The 20,635-nt window shown below is 47.3% G+C and overlaps 1 protein-coding gene across 3 annotated transcripts in view; it reads left to right on the top strand.

Annotated features, from left to right (window-relative positions):
* The window catches only part of SH3GL3 (SH3 domain containing GRB2 like 3, endophilin A3), a 1,443,414-nt gene that overhangs the window by 1,258,514 nt on the left and 164,265 nt on the right, over nt 1-20,635 (top strand). For all 3 annotated transcript variants that reach the window (XM_078684580.1, XM_078684579.1, XM_078684581.1), the window contains 2 exons: nt 7,637-7,729; nt 8,072-8,145. In XM_078684580.1, the coding sequence (XP_078540706.1) occupies nt 7,637-7,729; nt 8,072-8,145 (167 nt within the window). The remainder of the gene's footprint in view (nt 1-7,636; nt 7,730-8,071; nt 8,146-20,635) is intronic.

Here is a 20,635-nt window from a genome sequence, read left to right as displayed (position 1 = left end):
TGGTGAAGGGAATCTTCCTGACCTGTAACCTCTGACAGATCGCAATTAAAGTCCGCGAGCGAAACATACTGCGGAAGTTGGACCCACTCCTTAAATGCCTTCTCTCTGGATGGACCTAAGTGAAACCTGCATACTTAATACTACGGATTTTGGGTGCCACATTTCGTGTATATTTCCCAAACTGTACTCAAGTGAGAAACACAACATAAAATACCTTCTCAATGGAGAGTTAGTCTGAACCATAACTACGGTCACTATCGCTGACTATGTAATGCATGTATATAATATAGAGATGAAGAGGGTCATAGAGAGCGAGTAGGAAAGACAGACAGAGCTAGAGAGAGAAAAGTATTTCATGGGGGTGTAAAAGTGTCTATGTTCATGTACAGTAGTGAGGTCTGGTGCTCCAAGTGAAAGTAAAAATCTACCTGACCATATAGAAATGCACTTGACTGTGAGAACCTACTCTGAAGGCCTCAAGGAATAGGTCCAGAGTAGGATTAGAGAGGCACTCCTTACTGGGCTCAAGTCAGGGACAGAGAGTGAGTGGGAGACGGGTAGGGATACAAAGGTGTCTGGGAGACGGGCAGGGAAAGAAGATGAGAGGGAGAGTGGCAGGGAAAGAAGGTGATCGGGAGACAGGCAGGGAAAGATTAGAGGGTGACCGGTGAGAAAGAGTATGAGCAAGAGAGATGCAGGGAAATAAGGTGAACGAGAAATAGGCAGGGAAAGAAGGTGAACAAAAGACAGGCAAGAAAGAAAGTGAGTGAGAGACAGGCGAGAAAGAATTTAAGTGACAGACAGGCAGGGAAAGAGGGTGAGCGAGAGCCAGTCAGGGAAAGAGAGTGAGCAAGAAACAGGCAGGGAAGGAAGGTGAGCGAGAGACAGACAGGAAAATGAAGTGTGCTGAAAGAAACAGGAAGCAAGCTGGCCTTTCCGCATAACTTGCTCAGTATAAAAGAAGCCGCTGTATAATTCTTGGACAAGACATTAGTTGAGTGAGCTTTCCCTCAACCTCTCACTGCCGGCCGATCTACGGGCTCAGCCTGGCTTCCTGCCATCCATCACACCTGTGTCAGTCTGAGCTCTCCCTGTGCTGCAGTGGGGTGTCCAGAGCACCTCACTCATTCCCCATAGGGCCGAACTCGTTCAGTAGCCTCACACTCAGGCACTGCGACAAACACCCAAGGCCACCTTCAAACTCATCAGTCAACCTCCCCAAGGAACCTCTCTGTTTCAACCGTCTCACTCTCAAGTATGTGAGCACTTTACGCGCGCACAAGGCATTTCTTCCTCTCAACAGTGTCTCACACTCGCTCATGTACCTTGCCTTCACCAAACCATCTTTGTTAAAGTATCACATATATCCTAAAATATCTCACAGTAGCACTAGAAGCTCATAGAGGTATCACACTGACTCACCCATGCGCCTCACTATCACCTACACCACACTCACTAAAGAACCGGCGACATCCCCCAATATCCCCCAATGGCTAGTGGAGCAGAAACACTGAGCAGTCCCTGTACATTGTAAGAGTGTAACGCACATACCTGCTACATTAACCATCTTGTTTACCTGCAGAAACCAGTGAAAAAAATCCAAATAAATAGCACACTTACTTGTAAAAGAAAAAGGCTTTTATCTTGAACTGGGCCAAGTTGCTGAACAACAGTATGCAGTTGGTCTCTTTTAGTGGAATTAGAAACAAGGGTGAGCAATCAGAGCAGCAAATGAGAAGTAGCTGCCTATTCGGTGATAAACTCAAAGCATGCGCCCTCCATCTGAAAGAAGAGGGTTACACATTCAACTAAAATCAACAGGCTCTAGAGACAAAGAGGCAATTGAATAACTAGGCACTCCAACTCGAATAACACCTGAAGGGGATCAGCACGGCGACTGTAAAGCAGGCACAGTGCTGATAAGATAAAAGACGCTGAAACATAAATCGCTCACGGGTGCGCGCTGATAAAATAAAAGGTGCTCTGAAACTTGAAGTGTGACGCATACTGAGAAAATAAAAGCACAGATTTCCAGGTCAACTGAGTATTAGCGACTGAAAACACAAATGAGCTTAAAACAAACAAAAGTAGTTTCAAAGCAGATGCTTCAATGGTAACTAGTGGAGTGAAATTGTACTTGGTCCCTGCTCTCGGGGAGGGATCAACACTGCAAGTGGAATGACAAATGCATGCCATAAACAAATAGGAAGAAAGAATATGAGAGCGACAATGCAGCCATCAAATACAAGCCTATGGCCGCCGGGATGTAAGTTCTCAAACTGAATACAGCATTTCTCGAAGAGACCACGTCGGCGCTGCATAGGCTCGACCTAACATGGTCAGCGACTAGCTGCCGCCTCCCCCCCAATCCGGCACCCAACACCCAGGAACGTGGACACGAGACGTCTTTACTTTTTGGAAGGCGGGCGCTAGTCGCCCGGCCGTATTTATTAAAGTATGAAATTAAAAAGGTTTTTTAATTGCATAATCAACAATTTATACAAAAATCAGCAGGACATTTAGATACACAATTCTTATCAACAAGTTTGAGAGCCTGACCTTAACAAAACTCTAATACATGTTGTTTCCTAACCGAGACTAAACATCCTCATCTTGATTTTTGTACATTTCTGGCCATATGGCAGGGTCACTACCGGTGTCAGGTCCTACAAGCTGCGCCTCCCCTAGAGACGTGCGCATGCGCAGTGTTACCCCGGGAATTGCCCGGTCTACGCCCTGAACTCCATTTACCCACTAAAGGAGGGCCCTTACTCTGCGCCGGTGGCGTCATGAGTCCACGCGCGCGGGGTGGCTACCAGCCTAAGGAAAGCGTGAACTACTCCTACCCGCGCTCCTTTGCTTTGCAGCATCCATTACCTTGCCCCTGGAGTTCTGGGAGTGGCCCGCAGGCCCCTCCCCCTGGGCGGGAACCTCCATAGGATGATGCCCGCCCCCTCAGACCTCAAATATGTGCTCACCGATAATGACCTTACCGCCACATGCCAGCATTGTTAACCGACGATCTGGCCTCCCCCTGCCTTGACCTACCCTAGAAAATTCTCACTTTAGGAAAACCTTCCAACCAGGCCCTGACATTGTCAGACCCCGGGACCTTCCCTTCCTCCGCCTGGAAATCCCTTCCACCAGGCCCAGATATTGTCAGACCACAAGACATTCCCTGCTCCATTCAAGTGAACTCCCTCCTCCAAGTAATACCGTCCACCCCCGACACGCCCATGAGGTATCGTCTGCAACAGGGGGGGGCTCCAAACAGCTTGTCCAACTGTGTGTTGATCCTCTTTACCGAGTGATTCAACGCCCTGACCGAATCCCCCGCCCGCCACAGCAATAGAGGTATGAGTTGCGACCATACTACCGTGCAACCCGGGCAGATCCTGGCACTCCACCCTGCAGTTGAGATAATCTCCTCCATCAGAATGCGCCTTCGCAGTTTAGCCCAAATCATTCTCCCCCAGGTGAAGTATCACCACTGACGGGGGAAAGTGCCGGCGCGCTAACCGCCCTTGGAAGTAATCCCTAAACTGGTTGAGACATAACCCCCCCTCTCCCGAAGAATGAGATGTCCAGGAGACCCACCTGCAGTGGAGATGAGCTCATCACTGAGTATTCGCCCCCCAAGTTTGGCCAAGTCATTCCCCCCTAGGTGAAGTATCACCACTGACGGGGGGTCGGGCTGCTGCGCTAAGAGTCCCTGAAAGAAGTTCCTGAACTGACCAAGGCACAGACCCCCAAACCAAATCTTTCCCTGTCCCACGTCCAGCCTGTTGCTTGTGCTGGCACGTTGTAGCTCCTCCACTTCTGGTGATGCGTTCCTCCCCTGCGTCACAGGTTTGAAAAACTGCAATAACCAGGAAAAGACCAAGAAAACCTGGGGGACAATTCCCACTTCCACCTTAGGGAATGGGTAGCACTTACACCTGCCAGGGGACAATTCCCACTTCCACCTTAGGGAATGGGTAGCACTTACACCTGCCTGCAATACTTGGGCCCTAGGTGTCCTCTTTCTTGATGTATGCTTCCCTTTTGACGTCCACCCGCTGGTGATGTTGCGGTGTGGAGCACCCCTCAGATATCCGCCATGGACCCAGCCGTGACTGACGTAAGCATCCTTTGGGCTGTCCACCTGTTGCAGCTGTTGTGATGTGGAGCACTCCTGGTATCCACCATGAACCCGGTCATACATAAAATGGAAAGATAAACACACACCATTAGTGTTTCTGGCGATAACTGCTGTACACGTGCTAGTCTTACATTACCATCAGTTGCTAAGTTTTAGATAAGATTAGCGCCAGATGACTACTCCTTACCACGTCGACAGTAAATGTTAAGCAGAGCCTCAGTTTGTGTCCCATGTATTGTGATTGAATTAGTGTTACAGAGAGTGCCCTGTAGAATGACCTCTATCAGGAATAATATCCCGTGTGCAGTACAGTGACCCAGCGGCAGTGTCACCATATCACGTGTGCAGTACAGTGACCCAGTGGCAGTGCCACGGCACATTTTATGGCTACTAAAATTCTGCTGTAAACCAGGACTTCACCTCCTATTCCTGGTTTTCCACCCAAATCTTTAGGCCATCGGGTCTACGTTTAAAAAAGGCCCGTCTGTTTGCTAGTGCAGCAACTAGGTCGTTTAAGCATAGGATCAGCACCGCCCAACCATGCTAGGCTGTACAATTGGCTTCCTAATTTCACATTCATTGTTACTACAAGAAAGTTGTGCCGCAGGCGAGGACATCGCCTCTTAGTCCTATTTACTACCTACGTTTCTTGCATAGGATCTTATGTGTGCAACAAGACAGTCTACTTATCAGTGCAGCATCACAGTCTTTAGCTAAAAGAATTAGCAAAGCCCTAGCTCCGCCAGTCCATAAGCTGGCCCAAGGGCCTTTTTCGCTCGCCACTTTGGCTTCTGGGAAATATCATCCTAGCCAACCGGACATGATCACATGCATCCCCAGAACTATGTGATGCCGCAACTAGGCTCATGGGCACCTTTTATGTGTGACATCAGGGTGTGTATGATTATCAGGACCCCAAGTAGACTTTCTACAGGCTCTAGGCCCCGTCTCTATGCCATTCGTGGTTCCCCTACCACATTGTTAATATATGGCTTTGGTATACCCCTAGAGCTCCACGTATATGGTGCTAAATTACTGTGTGCTATATAAGTTTACACATTGTGCTTATTCGCCTCTAATGTCATCATAGGCTCAACGTATATTGTGCCAACTTACTTGTGTGTTAAATAAGTTTACTGACTGTAAATCCGTGCCTTTAGCCTCGTAAAAGGAACTAAAGGGATGTGTTTGGAACAAATACATATATTTGTTATACACCTGTTCCTTTTTTTCATTTACTCATTACTGAGATTATAGACTGGTAAAACAAGCTGCTCTACATTCCCCCAAGACTTAGCCTGAAGGCTGCACGTAATACAGCTACCACTAGGATAGCTTACTAATAATGTTGACTTTAACCTATCCTCCATGAAGGGTCGTTTGGACTGGTGTAATGTCCCCCCTAGAATAGTGAACAGCACCTCAGATGTTTATAACCTTCACAATGGAATAAGTCCCTCGTTTGGCTTTCTGCTTTAACTCGCCAAGGAATGTGGGCCCTGGTCAACTGGCTTCCCCAGTCTCGTCCCGCCCTGCCCTTAGATGTGCGTTAATCCCCAGGAGGACCCCAAGAGAAGGGGGTATACCCTATTCGTGAATCGTTCCACGATTGTTCTAACTATCACCTCAGCAGACACCAATAATAGTAATTATAGAGTGTCAAAATTTAACTTACGTCAATGGCTGTTCCTTGCGTAAGATAAATAAGCGGCAACCATGGCTTGGATAAAATATTGCAAGTGCCTGGCGGACATCAATAAAGAAGCCCAGGAATGAACACAAAGCGCTTATTTTTCCCGAAGGACAAAAGCGCATTTCCAGGCAAGGTCTGAGAAGGGGGGGAATTATTTGTAAATGTCCCTAGCACTAAACCTTCTATGCTATATTAATGCATTATACGCTCGCTGTGCAGGGGAATCCTTCAGCACGTTCAGATACAGTCCACTACTAAACCTGCATCCCATACATACGCATTGGCGAAATCCTTGAAATACCTGCACAGCCACTTATCAAGCTGTAACCCCAATACGCATTGATAACCGTGCCCTGTCCCCATATCTATGCCAAAAATGTCCCATGGAGCAGACGGGTGGTTCATGAATCTCGCAAAAGGCAGTGCAAACTGCGCTGTGTTTAAAAATCATCCTTCCCCACCATGAAGTTGCTTAATAAAAATTAGTACATGGCCACAACCTGCCTCACACATGAAATCAGTGTTTAACGTTACCCATAGCAATCTGAAAAACCTGATAGCTATGGTTTTTATAGGAATCATGCATAAGAGCGCCGTACAAAGCGCCAGTTACCTTACCTAAAAAACCTTCCCTTTGGGACCTTACATCCCTCTTTAATGACTCACAGGATGTACCGAGGTTCGAACCCACACCCCCGTTCGTATGCCGTGTACATGAATCAGAGCGCCGTCATGCTGGGTACACCTCTTGTGTTCATCACTCGAAAGTCAGGGTAAAGGTGGGCACTGCCGCTGTGGCTCCTCATCCTACGAGGAGTATGTAAGAAAACACAGAGGCCTCCCTGAAGAGGCGCGCACAGACACCCCAGCATCAAGACTGCAACCGGGGTTCAAATGCCTCAACTAAACCGTATCACCGGCGGCGGCATCGGTAAAAGATTAGGCCTGGGCTCTCCGCTCCCCTACCGCTAAAGCTCCTCCACCCATTCCCCGCCATTAATGATTAAAAATCAAGGCTGCCTCTAACCCCCTGCCGCCGTAGGCTTAATTGTTCTGCAGACAGGGAGGCGATGAGCTTTGCCCCTCCTATAGCCCGCCCCCCCTGACCCGGACCTTCTACCTTGGATCCGGGTCAGGGAGGCCGCCGGCCAATCGGCGGTGGGTCGCGCCCCCCAGGGCACGCCCCCACCGCCGAATGACAACAAAGGGGAAAGGGGGGGCGACGGTCGCCGCGCCGCCATGCGTGCGGGGGGCCGAGGGCCCCCCCTTTTCAAAAGGTTTGCTTTGACATTGTAGATTTTAGTGAGGTGCTGGACAATTGACTTTGAAATCGAGAGATTGAGAAGTTATTCAATGCATCAAAGTAAAGAATTATTCAACATTTTTCAAGAATTCCTAACATTCAAGTTTTGGCGTACACTGTGGCTGAAAAGAAAAACATTGTTGATTCGTTTGACCAACAAGCCTGTTATTTGCTTCTGCCTGTTTGTCTGCCTGACGAAAACTGCTGCAAGTGTCAGTACCTTTAGCACGTTTGACATTTAATCAAGATATGAACCCTTGCTAATGTGTATTTAGGAGTATAATGGTTCCAGTTGTTGATGATGTATTACTGGAAATTAATTATAACGACGAGGAGAGTTCTGGCTTATCACAAGTTTTTACCTACTTCTTAATCAATTGAATTTCTACCTAGTAAAGTAGAGACTATAGGTCTTAGATATTTGCTAGCCATCTGCTTGTTTTATGATATCAGTTGATCTGACTTTCATACTGCTTCCAATCGTTATGTCTTTTAACAGTCTCAACAGACAACCACCACCTGAAGAACCACAACATACGCGCTTTTCTCTTACCGCAGAAGAGAGCTACACGGAGCCACGTCAACCTATGAGGTATGTTGGGAGAGCTTTAATCCCCGAAACCCTTAGTACCTCTATGTAGAAATTGGCGGTCTTATCTTTATGGAGCTGTACTCTGGCTATTTTCATAAGCCATACATCCCAAATTAAATCAGAACGTTAATGGTATTAGCTATTCATGTACTACTTTTTTTAAACACAAAAACAGGAGTGAGTTTATTTAGGCGACTTTGAGAGGCACTCACACTCCTCTGCGTCTATTCCCCAATATCCACAATGCAAACACAGTTGATATTTCATATTTCTACACAAAGTAAAATTCCTTCTCAAGGTCTCGCAGCGTATCTAACTTGAGTTTAATTATATTCTTTTCAGTGTATATAGAGAAACCTGTCAGGAAAAAGGTTACGAAACTCACAAGAAAGATAGACGTGTTTCCTTTTCACCAGGTAAGATGTAACTTTAAAGAGCAGCACAAAACTGCGTACTATTTTTCAGTTCATGGTTCCATATTAGAACATATTTTACCAAAACACTTTATTTCATTGCTGTACATGTATTTAAAAGGCTAGAACACTATGCCGAATACAAATATTGTGCAAGCAATAAAACATAGAACGATGATCACAGTTTCGGATTGGATATGAAAGAGTTTTGATTGTCCAATACCACCAAGATTTTGATTCTTACATTTTTTAATTTATTCATACTGACGGTGATATTTTTAGATCACCCTATGTTTTCCACAAAACATAGGGTAACTTCTTTTTTGTTGGTGATTTGCCACATGCAATGCATCCTTAGGGTTGCGTCTAGGTGCGGGGCTGCCTCCTTACATGGGAGGACAAAATAGTCACAAGATTAACTAATACTTAGTGGGACTGCCGGAATAATACCCCATGCACAGCCATGTTCTGATCCCTGCTCATGCTTTCCTCATATTGCTGTTTAAATGAATATGCCTTCTTACAGAATGTTAAGCTCAAATTGAAATTCCACTTGAAACTAGTCAAGTAGCATAAGTCTCTGTATTTCCTTACCAGTTGTCCCCTGCTTCCAGACTCTTCCGCAGCTACTGGAGGGCCGCACCTGCATTAGGAGACAGCCTCACCAGCTGGCAGCCTCGGCAACCCGCAGCCTCACTAAACAGCACCCTCGCCACTTTCCCACCTCGCCAATCCCCTGGGTCCTTCCCTGCTGTTCCTGCCTGCCATCTGCCTAGCACCCCTCCCAGGACCTATTTCATGGAGGCCGCAGGGCGGCACTAGTGAGCATGTCCTTGCCAGCTCTCCCTTGCTACCAGTCTCTTCCACAGCTAACTGGGGGACCTCACCTGCATTAGGAGAGAGCCTCGCCAGCCAGCAGCCTCACCAGCCAGCATACCCCAGCTACCATCCAGGTCACAGTCACCCTAGACCCAGCTACCTGTGCCCCAGACACCCTTGCCACTTTCCCCCTTCTCCATTCCTCTGTGACCTTTCCATCTTTTCCCAACTCCCCAGCGGTGGTCCCAGGGTCTATCTTATGAAGACCTCAGTTCGGCCGCGTGTAGCGGGCGTGCCGAATGCAACCCTGTCTGCACCTGGACCGCGACCAGCGCCAGGAACTCAGGGCCTCCGGATTCCCACAGGTACTCTATCGCAGATCTCTGTGCCCTGGACCCCACATGCAACAACAACTGCTGCCTTACATCCCCTCGCTTCACAGCAGGACCGTTCACCTGCCTCCACTGCCAGTTCACATCTATACCTGGGTCAACCGCCCTCGCCGAAACCCACCCCACGCCTCTCCATTAGTCGGCACTCCCCAGAGCACCTCTACAGCCTCCTGATCAATGACAGATCACTCTGCCAACACACCACAGAAGTCTGGGACACTATCTCCACCCTCTCCCCTTACGTGACCTTCATAACAGAGACCTGGCTCACCCCCGCATCGGTCCCCGACATCGCTACTGCAGCACTTAACAGATTCAAGATGAAACACTGATACCTTACTAACAGACACAGACACAGCGCCATCGTACACAAGGGGTCATTCACCTGCACCACCACTGAAGGCAAAACTATGGCGATTATGGAACACCTGAACTTCCAGCTCCACACCGATGACAATACGACCATCAAAGGTACCCTTGCATACAGGATTCCAGGACCCTGTGAACTGGGCTCAGCGATGCCTTCATAGAATTCATCACCCCGCTTGCCATCGATCCCAAACATTACATCTTTCTGGGAGATCTCAACTTTAACATGGACAACCCCACAAACACAGCTACAAAGACCTCCTGGAATGTATGAATAAGATTGGCCTCTTAAGCTGGTCTCAAACCACACTCACAGAGCAGGACACATGCTAGACCCCATCTTCACAGCCAGCAACAAGGTCAGATATAGCCACACCACAGTACACACCTGGTCCAATCATTACATCATCCACTTTAACATCGCTGGACTACCCTGCACCATCCCCAACCACCACTGTGCCCCCTTCCAAAGTTGAACCAAACTCTCACAGCACCAATGAACCGACGCCCTCAGCAACACCCAACCTGACGTCTCTGCCAACCTGAATCAGACAGTAGAGGACCTCAATGCCTTGATCACCAGTGCCGCAGACCGAGTTGCCCCACCAAATGAACCAAAATGCTTAGATCCAGATCCACCAAACGAATCAGCTGGTACACCCCAGAACTAAGCACTATGAAACCAGATGCAAACACCTATAAAGAAGATTGTGCACCAGCAGAAACAACACTGATTGGGTCAAGTCTGCTCTCAACACCTACCACCACCAACTCAGAGACACCAAAAATGAGGCCCCGGCAAACAGCATTGAGGCTAGCTTCAACCAGACCAAGGTACTTTTCACCAGTGTCAGAGAGTTCACCTGTCCATCTGTCACTGAAAACTCGATCCCTGCTTCACAAAAACTATGCAACGCTCTAGCAGACCACTTCCATCTCAAGAAAGCCACCATATACACTTGGATTCCCATCCTACCAACCTCCTCACCTCACCAAGATCTCCAGTGATCACATGGAAATAGCTCAGCACACCAAACACTACTGCCTTAATGAATTCCATCCACTCAGGAGCACCCTCCAAACCTTGCCCTCATCAATTCTTCAACCTCGGAAGATCAGCTACCAGCTCACCGCCATCCTCAGTGCCTCCATCAATTCGGCCTTCTTTCCCAACACCTGAAAAAACTGCGAGGTCAGACCCCAGTGATTTCCAGAACTCCCGCCCCATTTCACTGCTCCATTTTCCACCATAGTCCTGGAGAAGGACATGAACCTCCAAATCACCAAACACCTGGAGAGAAACAACCTACTTAACCCCTCTCAATCAGGATTCAGAGCCATCCACAGCACTGAGACGGGCCTTATCGCTACAACAGATGACACTGCACCCTACTCGACAGAGTAGTATTTTCCGTCCTTATTCTTCTCAACCTCTCTGCAGCCTTCGACACGTCTCCACCACACACTCATCAAACAGCAATGCCAGATTGGAATCGAAGAAGATGTCCTTAGATGGATGGCATCTTTCCTCATAGGATGCACCCAGTGAATCAGTTTCCCTCTCTCCCTACACCTCACAACACAAGCACACCATCTGCTGCACCCTGAAAGGCTCATCCCTCAGTCTGACCCTCTTCAGCATCTACATGACACCGCTAGCAAACATCATCATAGCCCACAACATCAGCATAATTTCCCACGCCAATTACACCCAGCTCATCCTCACGCTCCCAGCTGACCCCACCACGACAAGTCCAACTTCCACAACTAAATGAGAAATGTCTCCACCTCGATGAAGTAATGAAAGTGGCCTAGCACCAACTGGCTGCTAGGACTCCAACATGCGACAACAGAACAAAAACATTTCTCATCTTTAGTAATGTAATAATTCTTAGTTCAGGTGTATCAACAGAATCATCATATTCATACATAGATAATTCAAGATATCAACATAGATTCAAGAACAAAATGGGTACATAAGTGAATCAAAACATTTCGAATTGATGTGAACCCAATGCATTTCGGGACTTAGAGTCCCTTCATCAGGGGTATTCTGTGAAAAGAAGTAGAAAAGGAAGCATATTCAAACGATGCACATGTCAGCTAATATACATGATTTCAAAACAAAATACAAACAATTCTCGGTATTTCAGTTAGTAAACATGATAAAAATAGGTCGCTGAATTCCTAAAACACTTTAATGATGGCACACTAAATCTCAAGAATAATATCATCAATCCTCTCTTTCACACAACATGTGAAATATATTATACGACAACTCGAAATCATAGTAACACGTGAACACATGCTTGCATTCACTTCAATGAATATTTAAAGTAAGTATATGTTCTGGGTACTATCGCAACCACGTTGTGACTAACCTCGTGAAAATAACGGCCACCTTGCGCAAAAACTGCAAATAGTCCTGGGTTTTTAATGATATCGAATCCTGATAGAAATCCTGAAAAAATTACCACTCGTCAAGTTCACGTTCATGTGCAAACTTTTGAAAAAAAACACGTTTGAACCTCTTGGTATGCTCACCTTACATTAAGGTGTACACGACCTTAATGGTATCAAATATTCTTATGGGGATAGTCAGCAATACTTGAATATTGGGAAACAACGTGCCGTTGTGCATGGAGTTTATGAGGTGAGCAAAATAGAGAGTGTTACCATGTTTAGAACGGTGACTGTTTCTAAACACGATTCTGAACAGTTGTATTCATTAATTTACAGCTTCGTGAACTGCTAATCCTGCTTGTGGGTTCTCGATCTGCTCCTTGATACACTTTTTAGGTGAGCTACTGGTTAAAGTGGTATTTTATAAGCTTCGACCTGATGGTCTGAGTAATGTTACTGACCCGCATTTCTTAATATCATTTCAGGTGCTACTCTGAAATGTTTACGATTCGAAGACCGATTCCCCATAAGAATATTTGATACCATTAAGGTCGTGTTCACCTTAATGTAAGGTGAGCATACAAGAGGTTCAAACGTGTTTTTTTTCAAAAGTTTGCACATGAACGTGAACTTGACAAGTGGTATTTTTTTCAGGATTTCTTTCAGGGTTCGATATCATTGAAAACCCAGGACTATTCGCAGTTTTGCGCAAGGTGGCCGTTGGTTTCACGAGGTTAGTCACAACGCGGTTGCGATAGTACCCAGAACATATACTTACTTTAAATATTCATTGAAGTGAATGCGAGCATGTGTTCACGTGTTTCTATGATTTCGAGTTGTCGTATAGTACATTTCACATGTTGTGTGAAGGAGAGGATAGATGATATTATTCTTGAGATTTGGTGTGCCATCATTAAAGTGTTTTAGGAATTCAGCGACCTATTTTTATCATGTTTGCTAACTGAAATACCGAGAATTGTTTGTTTTTTGTTTTGAAATCATGTATATAAGATGAGATGTGTGTCATAATTGAATTGAAAATAATTTGTATTGCGCAGGACAATAACCCGAAGGTATCAAGGCGCCTAGCAAAAGGTCAGGAAGGACCAAGAGGGGAGACATAGAACTTAAACATAAGCTTGCTTGAAGAGAAAGGTCTTTAAGGCACTGCGAAAAATCTGTAGGGATGGAAGGGATCTAAGATCCAAAGGAAGTTCATTCCACCACTTAGGAGCCAGAGTGGAAAAGGCCCTACCACCCCACCTGGCTTTCCGTACCCGGGGAGCTGCAAGAAGCAGCTCCCCGGGTACGGAGGACTCTCTCGCTGAGCGCCGCTGACATGAAAGGGAACTACATCTCCCAGAATTCCTAGAGGAAGCAGGAAGTGATAAAGGAGACCTGCAACCTGAAGAGGGCGTCGGATATTCGTGGTTCTTCCAGGATTGTAGCTGCTTGCCTGTGGATGTTCCTGTTTTCTTGCCGATCCGCCTAGTTCTTATCTGTTGTTTAATCAGACGGCTGTCTGATTATTTCCAGCTCCGAATTGCCCTCCGTTGGAGAGCCGGTTTGGCTCATGCGGAGGACGATTGTTTGTTGTGCGAAGGGTTAGGACCTTTACCCATTTGTGACCGCTGTGTTTAGAGCGTCTCTGCTTCTTGCGGAGAGCGCGTGTTGTGGGTACTTATCTGCAAGTGGGCTGTTGCTTCTTTTGCCCTCCGTTGGGGAGCCGCTTTCCATGGCTCATGCGGAGGACGAAAACTCTACAAATACCCACCGCCATTACCAGGCTTGGTAATCATCCTGTAATTTGTTTGGAAACTTGGCGTCTTGCCACCCCGGCTGGGGTTTATTCATTGGGTTCTTCTGGATAACGGATTGCGATGTCAAGTGGGTGAAAACTATCACTATCCAGTTCTTAGCGCCTCATGCTCATAGGATCCACAAGGTACTGTGTCATAGCGTTTCTTCAGGGTGACATTAACCCAGCATTATGTGTTTTATATTCAGACATTAATCTTGGCTACGCCCCACAATCAAGAAGCCCTTTTTGACGTTCTGTCTAATGAGAAGGGGGTACGTACGCAATCTGTATATGTGTTGGTTCATTCAATCACTGGTTTATGAGTGTATACAAGAAAGGTGTGTTTGTGTTCACAGGTGTGGTTGGCGTGGTCCCTGTACCTACTGAAGTGGATAAGGGTGAAGAGAATTATCTTCCTATGAGGCCTGATGTTGTTTATTGTTTACAGGTATATATATATATAGTCAGAGTACCTAGCACTTTGTGTTTTGGTTATTGTGTATGGAAACAAAACAGAAGAAGGGGTTCTTACCTTCCTTTTCTTTTGTCGTTTCAGATCTCCCTCCCTGCTGTTCCCTCCCCTTCCCCGCGGGCTTTATTGCCCCCGTCTGATCCTTCCTTAACCTTTGGCTATTTTAGCATTCAGGGTTTGGATAGATCAGGAGGTGGCCTATCTTTTGCATCACGCTGATCCTGAGGACGAACCCGGATAACAGAATATCCGACCCAAGAATTCACGTCCTCCTGTTCAGCAGTTGTGAAAGATGGCTACATTAGATGACGTCTTAGCGGCCCTTGTAGTGGTGCAGTCTGAACTGCTCTCCTCCAGACAAGAAACCACGGAACTGCGCAATAGAGTGGATGCGCTTCAGAGAAATCCGTTCAATGCGGGGACTTCCAGTCCCGCTGCCTCTAGCCCAGTGGTAGTGGAAATGCCTACCACGGTTCCTCTGGCTAATCCGGAACGGTTCAAGGGTGATGCAGGATCAGTCCAAGTTTTCCTCTCTCAAGTGATGTTGCATTTTACATGCAAACCTCGATCCTTCCCCACTAATCAAGCCAAGGTGGCTTTCTTGATTTCGTACTTGGCCGGGGATGCGGCCCAATGGGCAGTGCCCTTGCTCCAAAGAGACGACCCGGTTATTCATGACTGGGAAGCATTTAAGGACGAGTTCCTTAAGGTCTTCGACCGGAGGGCGGACTCATATGCTGCGGATAGAGAGTTGTTGCAGTTGCGTCAAGGGAATCAGGATGTGTTGACGTACCTGAACTCCTTTAGGAGACTTGTTACAGAGACGAAGTGGCCTGATGCCAAACAAGCCTCTCTGTTTCATCAAGGTTTAAGGGAAGATATGAAAGACATTATCGCCCAGATAGACCCTCAGCCAGCCACTTGCGAGGATCTTATCAATCTGGTTTTACGTCTCGACCATAGAATGAGGGATCGCAAGGGAGATCCTAAATTGCAGGGAAGAACAGTTCCTTTATCCGGGGCTTCAAAGCCGGTGGACAAGGACACAACGCATGCGGCTGAACCCATGGATATAGGGGCTGTTCGGGCAGCTCTTTCAGCTACTGAGAAGGAATTGAGGCGTAAGCATGGGTTATGTTTATATTGTGGGAAGAAGGGACATTTCGTAAGGGAATGTCCGGTGAAACCTAAGATGTCCAGATTTCGCAATTTCAAGGGTGTTTCCTCAGCGGTCGAAAGACCGGCGGAAAACTAGAAGGCTCTGAGGTGGACGAAGGGGTTCCTTGGAGTCAGGCATATATCCCTTCATTGTATAAGAACATAGTAGGAGCGCAGCATTTGTTTATTGAGGTATTGTTGATGGTACAGACCAGGTGGACCCCTGTGCACGCCATGATAGATTCAGGTGCTACAGGTATGTTTATGGACTCGTCCGAAGCAAGGAGAACCGGAATAGTGTTGATTCCCCGAGAGACTCAAGACGTGGTGTACGCAGTGGACGGTAGAAGGCTGGATTTAGGTCCTGTTGGGCATCATACCAGTGAAATGGAAATGAGATACGGGGATCATCGAGAGAACATTCAGTTCAGTGTCATCAAGGCCCCTCAGTATGGTGTTATCCTGGGCATTCCATGGCTCAAGAAGCATAATCCGGTCATTGATTGGGCTGGTGGCATCATTACGCTAGAGTCCCCGTATTGTAGAAACAACTGTTATGAAAGGACTGAAAGACCTTCGTCGGCATTAGCCTGTATTGAATACGTGGCTACTGCAGCAGAAAAAGAGGTTTGTTTGCCTGAGGTATATCAGGAGTATGCGAGCGTTTTTGATGAAGTGCAAGCAGAGACTCTCCCCCCACATAGGCAATACGATTGTCAAATAGATTTGGTCCCTGGGGCAGTGGTTCCGTGTGGAAGGTTGTATGCACTGACTGAAACTGAAAACGCGCATTTGAGAGAGTATTTGGATAAGTTGTTGGCACTTGGGTTCATACGTCCATCCATGTCCCCTGCGGCATCGCCTCTTTTCTTTATACCGAAGGCCAATGGGGAGCTGAGAGCGTGCATAGACTTTAGGGCCTTGAATGCTGTGACAGTAAAGAACCGGTACCCCCTTCCATTGATCAGCGTGTTACTAGAACAAGTCAAGTCTGCGGTCATCTACACCAAGTTAGATCTAAAGGGTGCTTATCATCTGGTGAGAATGAGGAAGGGGGACGAATGGAAAACCGCTTTTAAGACCAGGTATGGGCTCTTCGAGTATACAGTAATGCCGTTCGGACTCTGCAACGCCCCTGCGGCGTTCCAATACTTTCTGAATGATGTTTTGAGGGAGATATTGGACCGATATGTCATTGTGTACATTGATGACATTCACATCTACTCGGAGTCGGAGGAGGCTCATGTATGTCATGTGCAAAGAGTATTATCAATCCTGAGAGAAAACAGTCTGTATTGCAAATTGAGCAAGTGCGACTTTCATGTGTCCACAGTTGAGTTTTTGGGTGTCATGCTCAGCCCCCAGGGACAGGAAATGGCAGAGAGAAAGATCAAGGCTGTCAAGGAGTGGCCAGTTCCTAGGAATGTGAAGGATGTGCAATGCTTCATAGGCTTTGCCAATTTCTACAGGCGCTTTATTCATCAGTTCTCCAGAGTGGTGACCCCCATCACTCGCTTACTACGAAAGGCACAACCTTTTGTGTGGGATTCTGCTGCCCAGGAAGCGTTTGAAAGTTTGAAGGAGGCGTTTGTTTCTGCTCCGGTGCTCGCTCATCCTAACCCGGATAAGCCCTTCATTGTGGAGGCGGATGCCTCGAGTGTAGCGTTGGGAGCAGTGTTGTCTCAGAGACACGATCAATCAGGCCAGCTGCATCCTGTGGCATACATGTCCAAGAAACTGAACGGGGCTGAGTGCAATTATTGTATCGCCGAAAAAGAACTGCTTGCGATAAAGGTGGCATTCACGGAATGGCGGCACCTGTTGATGGGGGCCAAACATCTTGTCACGGTATATACAGACCACCGCAACCTACAGTTTATGACCGCTGCCAGACATCTTACTCCCAGACAACTTCAGTGGATGCTTTTCTTTTCGGAGTTCCATTTCACTATCACGTACAGACCTGGGGTGGCCAACAGAAAGGCGGACGCTTTGACTCGCCAATCCTCCTTACGTGATCAGGAAACAAGAGAGGAACGGGCCATAATCACGCCAGCACAGAGTTTGTGTTCCATTCAGCCCGATGCCTTTCTGGAAGGGGTACGGAAAGGGGTGAATACGTTCTATTGGAGGTCTTGGTTGCGGAGTCACGTTGAATGGAAGATGCTGGCTGGCTTTCCGGTGCATAAGGGTCGGCTTTTGATCCCTACCGTGCCTCTTAGGAAGCAGGTGTACGAATGGTGTCATTGTTCCCCCTGTGCGGGTCATCTGGGGGTGGAGAAGACTGTGGATTACATCAATCGGAGGTGTTGGTGGCCGTCTTTAAGGAAGGATGTAGCAACCTGGGTGTCCGAGTGTGTGGTCTGTGCGACGGTCAAGGCTGATCACCGTCGTCCGGCAGGGCTCCTCCAGCCATTGCCCACGCCTCATGTGCCTTGGGATTGGATTTCTATGGATTTTGTGGTGGGCCTTCCTAGAGACCAGGGGTGTACTACCATCATGGTGGTGATCGACTATCTGACGAAACTGGGTCATTTCATCGCTTGCCCTCAAGTCCCTACCGCAGGGCAAGTTGCTCACCTACTGATGGTCCACGTGGTGCGTTTGCACGGGTTGCCGTCTGTCATCGTTTCGGATAGAGGCGCTCAGTTCACAGCGCAGTTTTGGAAGACTTGGTGTTCATCTTTGCATATTCAGACGGCGCTGTCCACCAGCTTCCATCCGCAGACGGATGGACAGACGGAACGTCTGAATCAGACATTGAAGCAATTCCTGAGATGCTATGTGGATCAAGGGAAGGAGAACTGGGTGGACTATCTATGGCTGGCGGAAGTGGCATATAACAACGCTACTCACAGCTCCACTCAGGTGTCCCCTTTTTACTGTACATATGGTCGTCATCCCCGATTCCTTCCTTTTCTCCATCCTGTGTGTGAGGAGAGGGTGCCCGAGGCGGCTAAGAGGGTAGTTCACATCAAGGAGACCCTGGCACGGGCACAGGGATATCTCGTTGCTTCCAAGGCGGCATATAAACGTACAGCGGATAAACATCGCCGTCCTGGGCCATTGTATCAAATGGGTGATCTGGTGTGGCTGTCTACTCGGAATATCAGATTCCGCAAACATAGTGTGTTCAACCCTCGCTACATCGGACCATATCCTATCGAACGTTGTATCAACCCGGTGGCGATGAGGCTGAGACTCCCGAGGCACCTGCGGATGCATCCGGTGTTCCACGTATCCTTGCTGAAACCGTCTGTTTCCTCTGTGCGTCGTCTTCCTCCGCCTTTGGCGGTTATGGGCGGTTTTGAGTATGAGGTGGAGGACATAGTGGACTCGAGGTGGCATGGTCGTGGTCTTCGTTACTTGGTCTCCTGGAAAGGTTATGGTCCAGAGGACAATACGTGGGAGCCGGCTTCTTGAGTACATGCGCCTCGTCTGGTTACTCGGTATCACAGGAAGTATCCGATGCGTCCTTGCCCATTGCGGCGCTCTTAGAGTGGAGGGGGATGTACTGTCATACTCCCGCTGAGCGCCGCTGACATGAAAGGGAACTACATCTCCCAGAATTCCTAGAGGAAGCAGGAAGTGATAAAGGAGACCTGCAACCTGAAGAGGGCGTCGGATATTCGTGGTTCTTCCAGGATTGTAGCTGCTTGCCTGTGGATGTTCCTGTTTTCTTGCCGATCCGCCTAGTTCTTATCTGTTGTTTAATCAGACGGCTGTCTGATTATTTCCAGCTCCGAATTGCCCTCCGTTGTAGAGCCGGTTTGGCTCATGCGGAGGACGATTGTTTGTTGTGCGAAGGGTTAGGACCTTTACCCATTTGTGACCGCTGTGTTTAGAGCGTCTCTGCTTCTTGCGGAGAGCGCGTGTTGTGGGTACTTATCTGCAAGTGGGCTGTTGCTTCTTTTGCCCTCCGTTGGGGAGCCGCTTTCCATGGCTCATGCGGAGGACGAAAACTCTACAAATACCCACCGCCATTACCAGGCTTGGTAATCATCCTGTAATTTGTTTGGAAACTTGGCGTCTTGCCACCCCGGCTGGGGTTTATTCATTGGGTTCTTCTGGATAACGGATTGCGATGTCAAGTGGGTGAAAACTATCACTATCCAGTTCTTAGCGCCTCATGCTCATAGGATCCACAAGGTACTGTGTCATAGCGTTTCTTCAGGGTGACATTAACCCAGCATTATGTGTTTTATATTCAGACATTAATCTTGGCTACGCCCCACAATCAAGAAGCCCCTTTTGACGTTCTGTCTAATGAGAAGGGGGTACGTACGCAATCTGTATATGTGTTGGTTCATTCAATCACTGGTTTATGAGTGTATACAAGAAAGGTGTGTTTGTGTTCACAGGTGTGGTTGGCGTGGTCCCTGTACCTACTGAAGTGGATAAGGGTGAAGAGAATTATCTTCCTATGAGGCCTGATGTTGTTTATTGTTTACAGGTATATATATATATAGTCAGAGTACCTAGCACTTTGTGTTTTGGTTATTGTGTATGGAAACAAAACAGAAGAAGGGGTTCTTACCTTCCTTTTCTTTTGTCGTTTCAGATCTCCCTCCCTGCTGTTCCCTCCCCTTCCCCACGGGCTTTATTGCCCCCGTCTGATCCTTCCTTAACCTTTGGCTATTTTAGCATTCAGGGTTTGGATAGATCAGGAGGTGGCCTATCTTTTGCATCACGCTGATCCTGAGGACGAACCCGGATAACAATGTGCATCGTTTGAATATTCTTCATTTTCTTTTTCTTTTCACAGAATACCCCTGATGAAGGGACTCTAAGTCCCGAAATGCATTGGGTTCACCTCAAATCGAAATGTTTTGATTCATTTATGTACCCATTTTGTTCTTGAATCTATGTAGATATCTTGAATTATCCATGTATGAATATGATGATTCTGTTGATACACCTGAACTAAGAATTATTAAATTACTAAAGATGAGAATTTTTTTTGTTCTGTTGTCGCATGTTGGAGTCCTAGCAGCCAGTTGGTGCTAGGCCACTTTCATTAATATGAAGTTCAATGCTTAGCAGGCATCATTCCAACATTGCACACATATCAAGTTAATT

The sequence above is a fragment of the Lissotriton helveticus genome, chromosome 3_2 (genome assembly GCF_964261635.1).
Source record: "Lissotriton helveticus chromosome 3_2, aLisHel1.1, whole genome shotgun sequence".
Classification (NCBI taxonomy): Eukaryota; Metazoa; Chordata; class Amphibia; order Caudata; family Salamandridae; genus Lissotriton; species Lissotriton helveticus.
The sequence above is the reverse complement of the archived record's forward strand: the minus strand, read 5'-3'. Positions and strand labels throughout refer to the sequence as shown.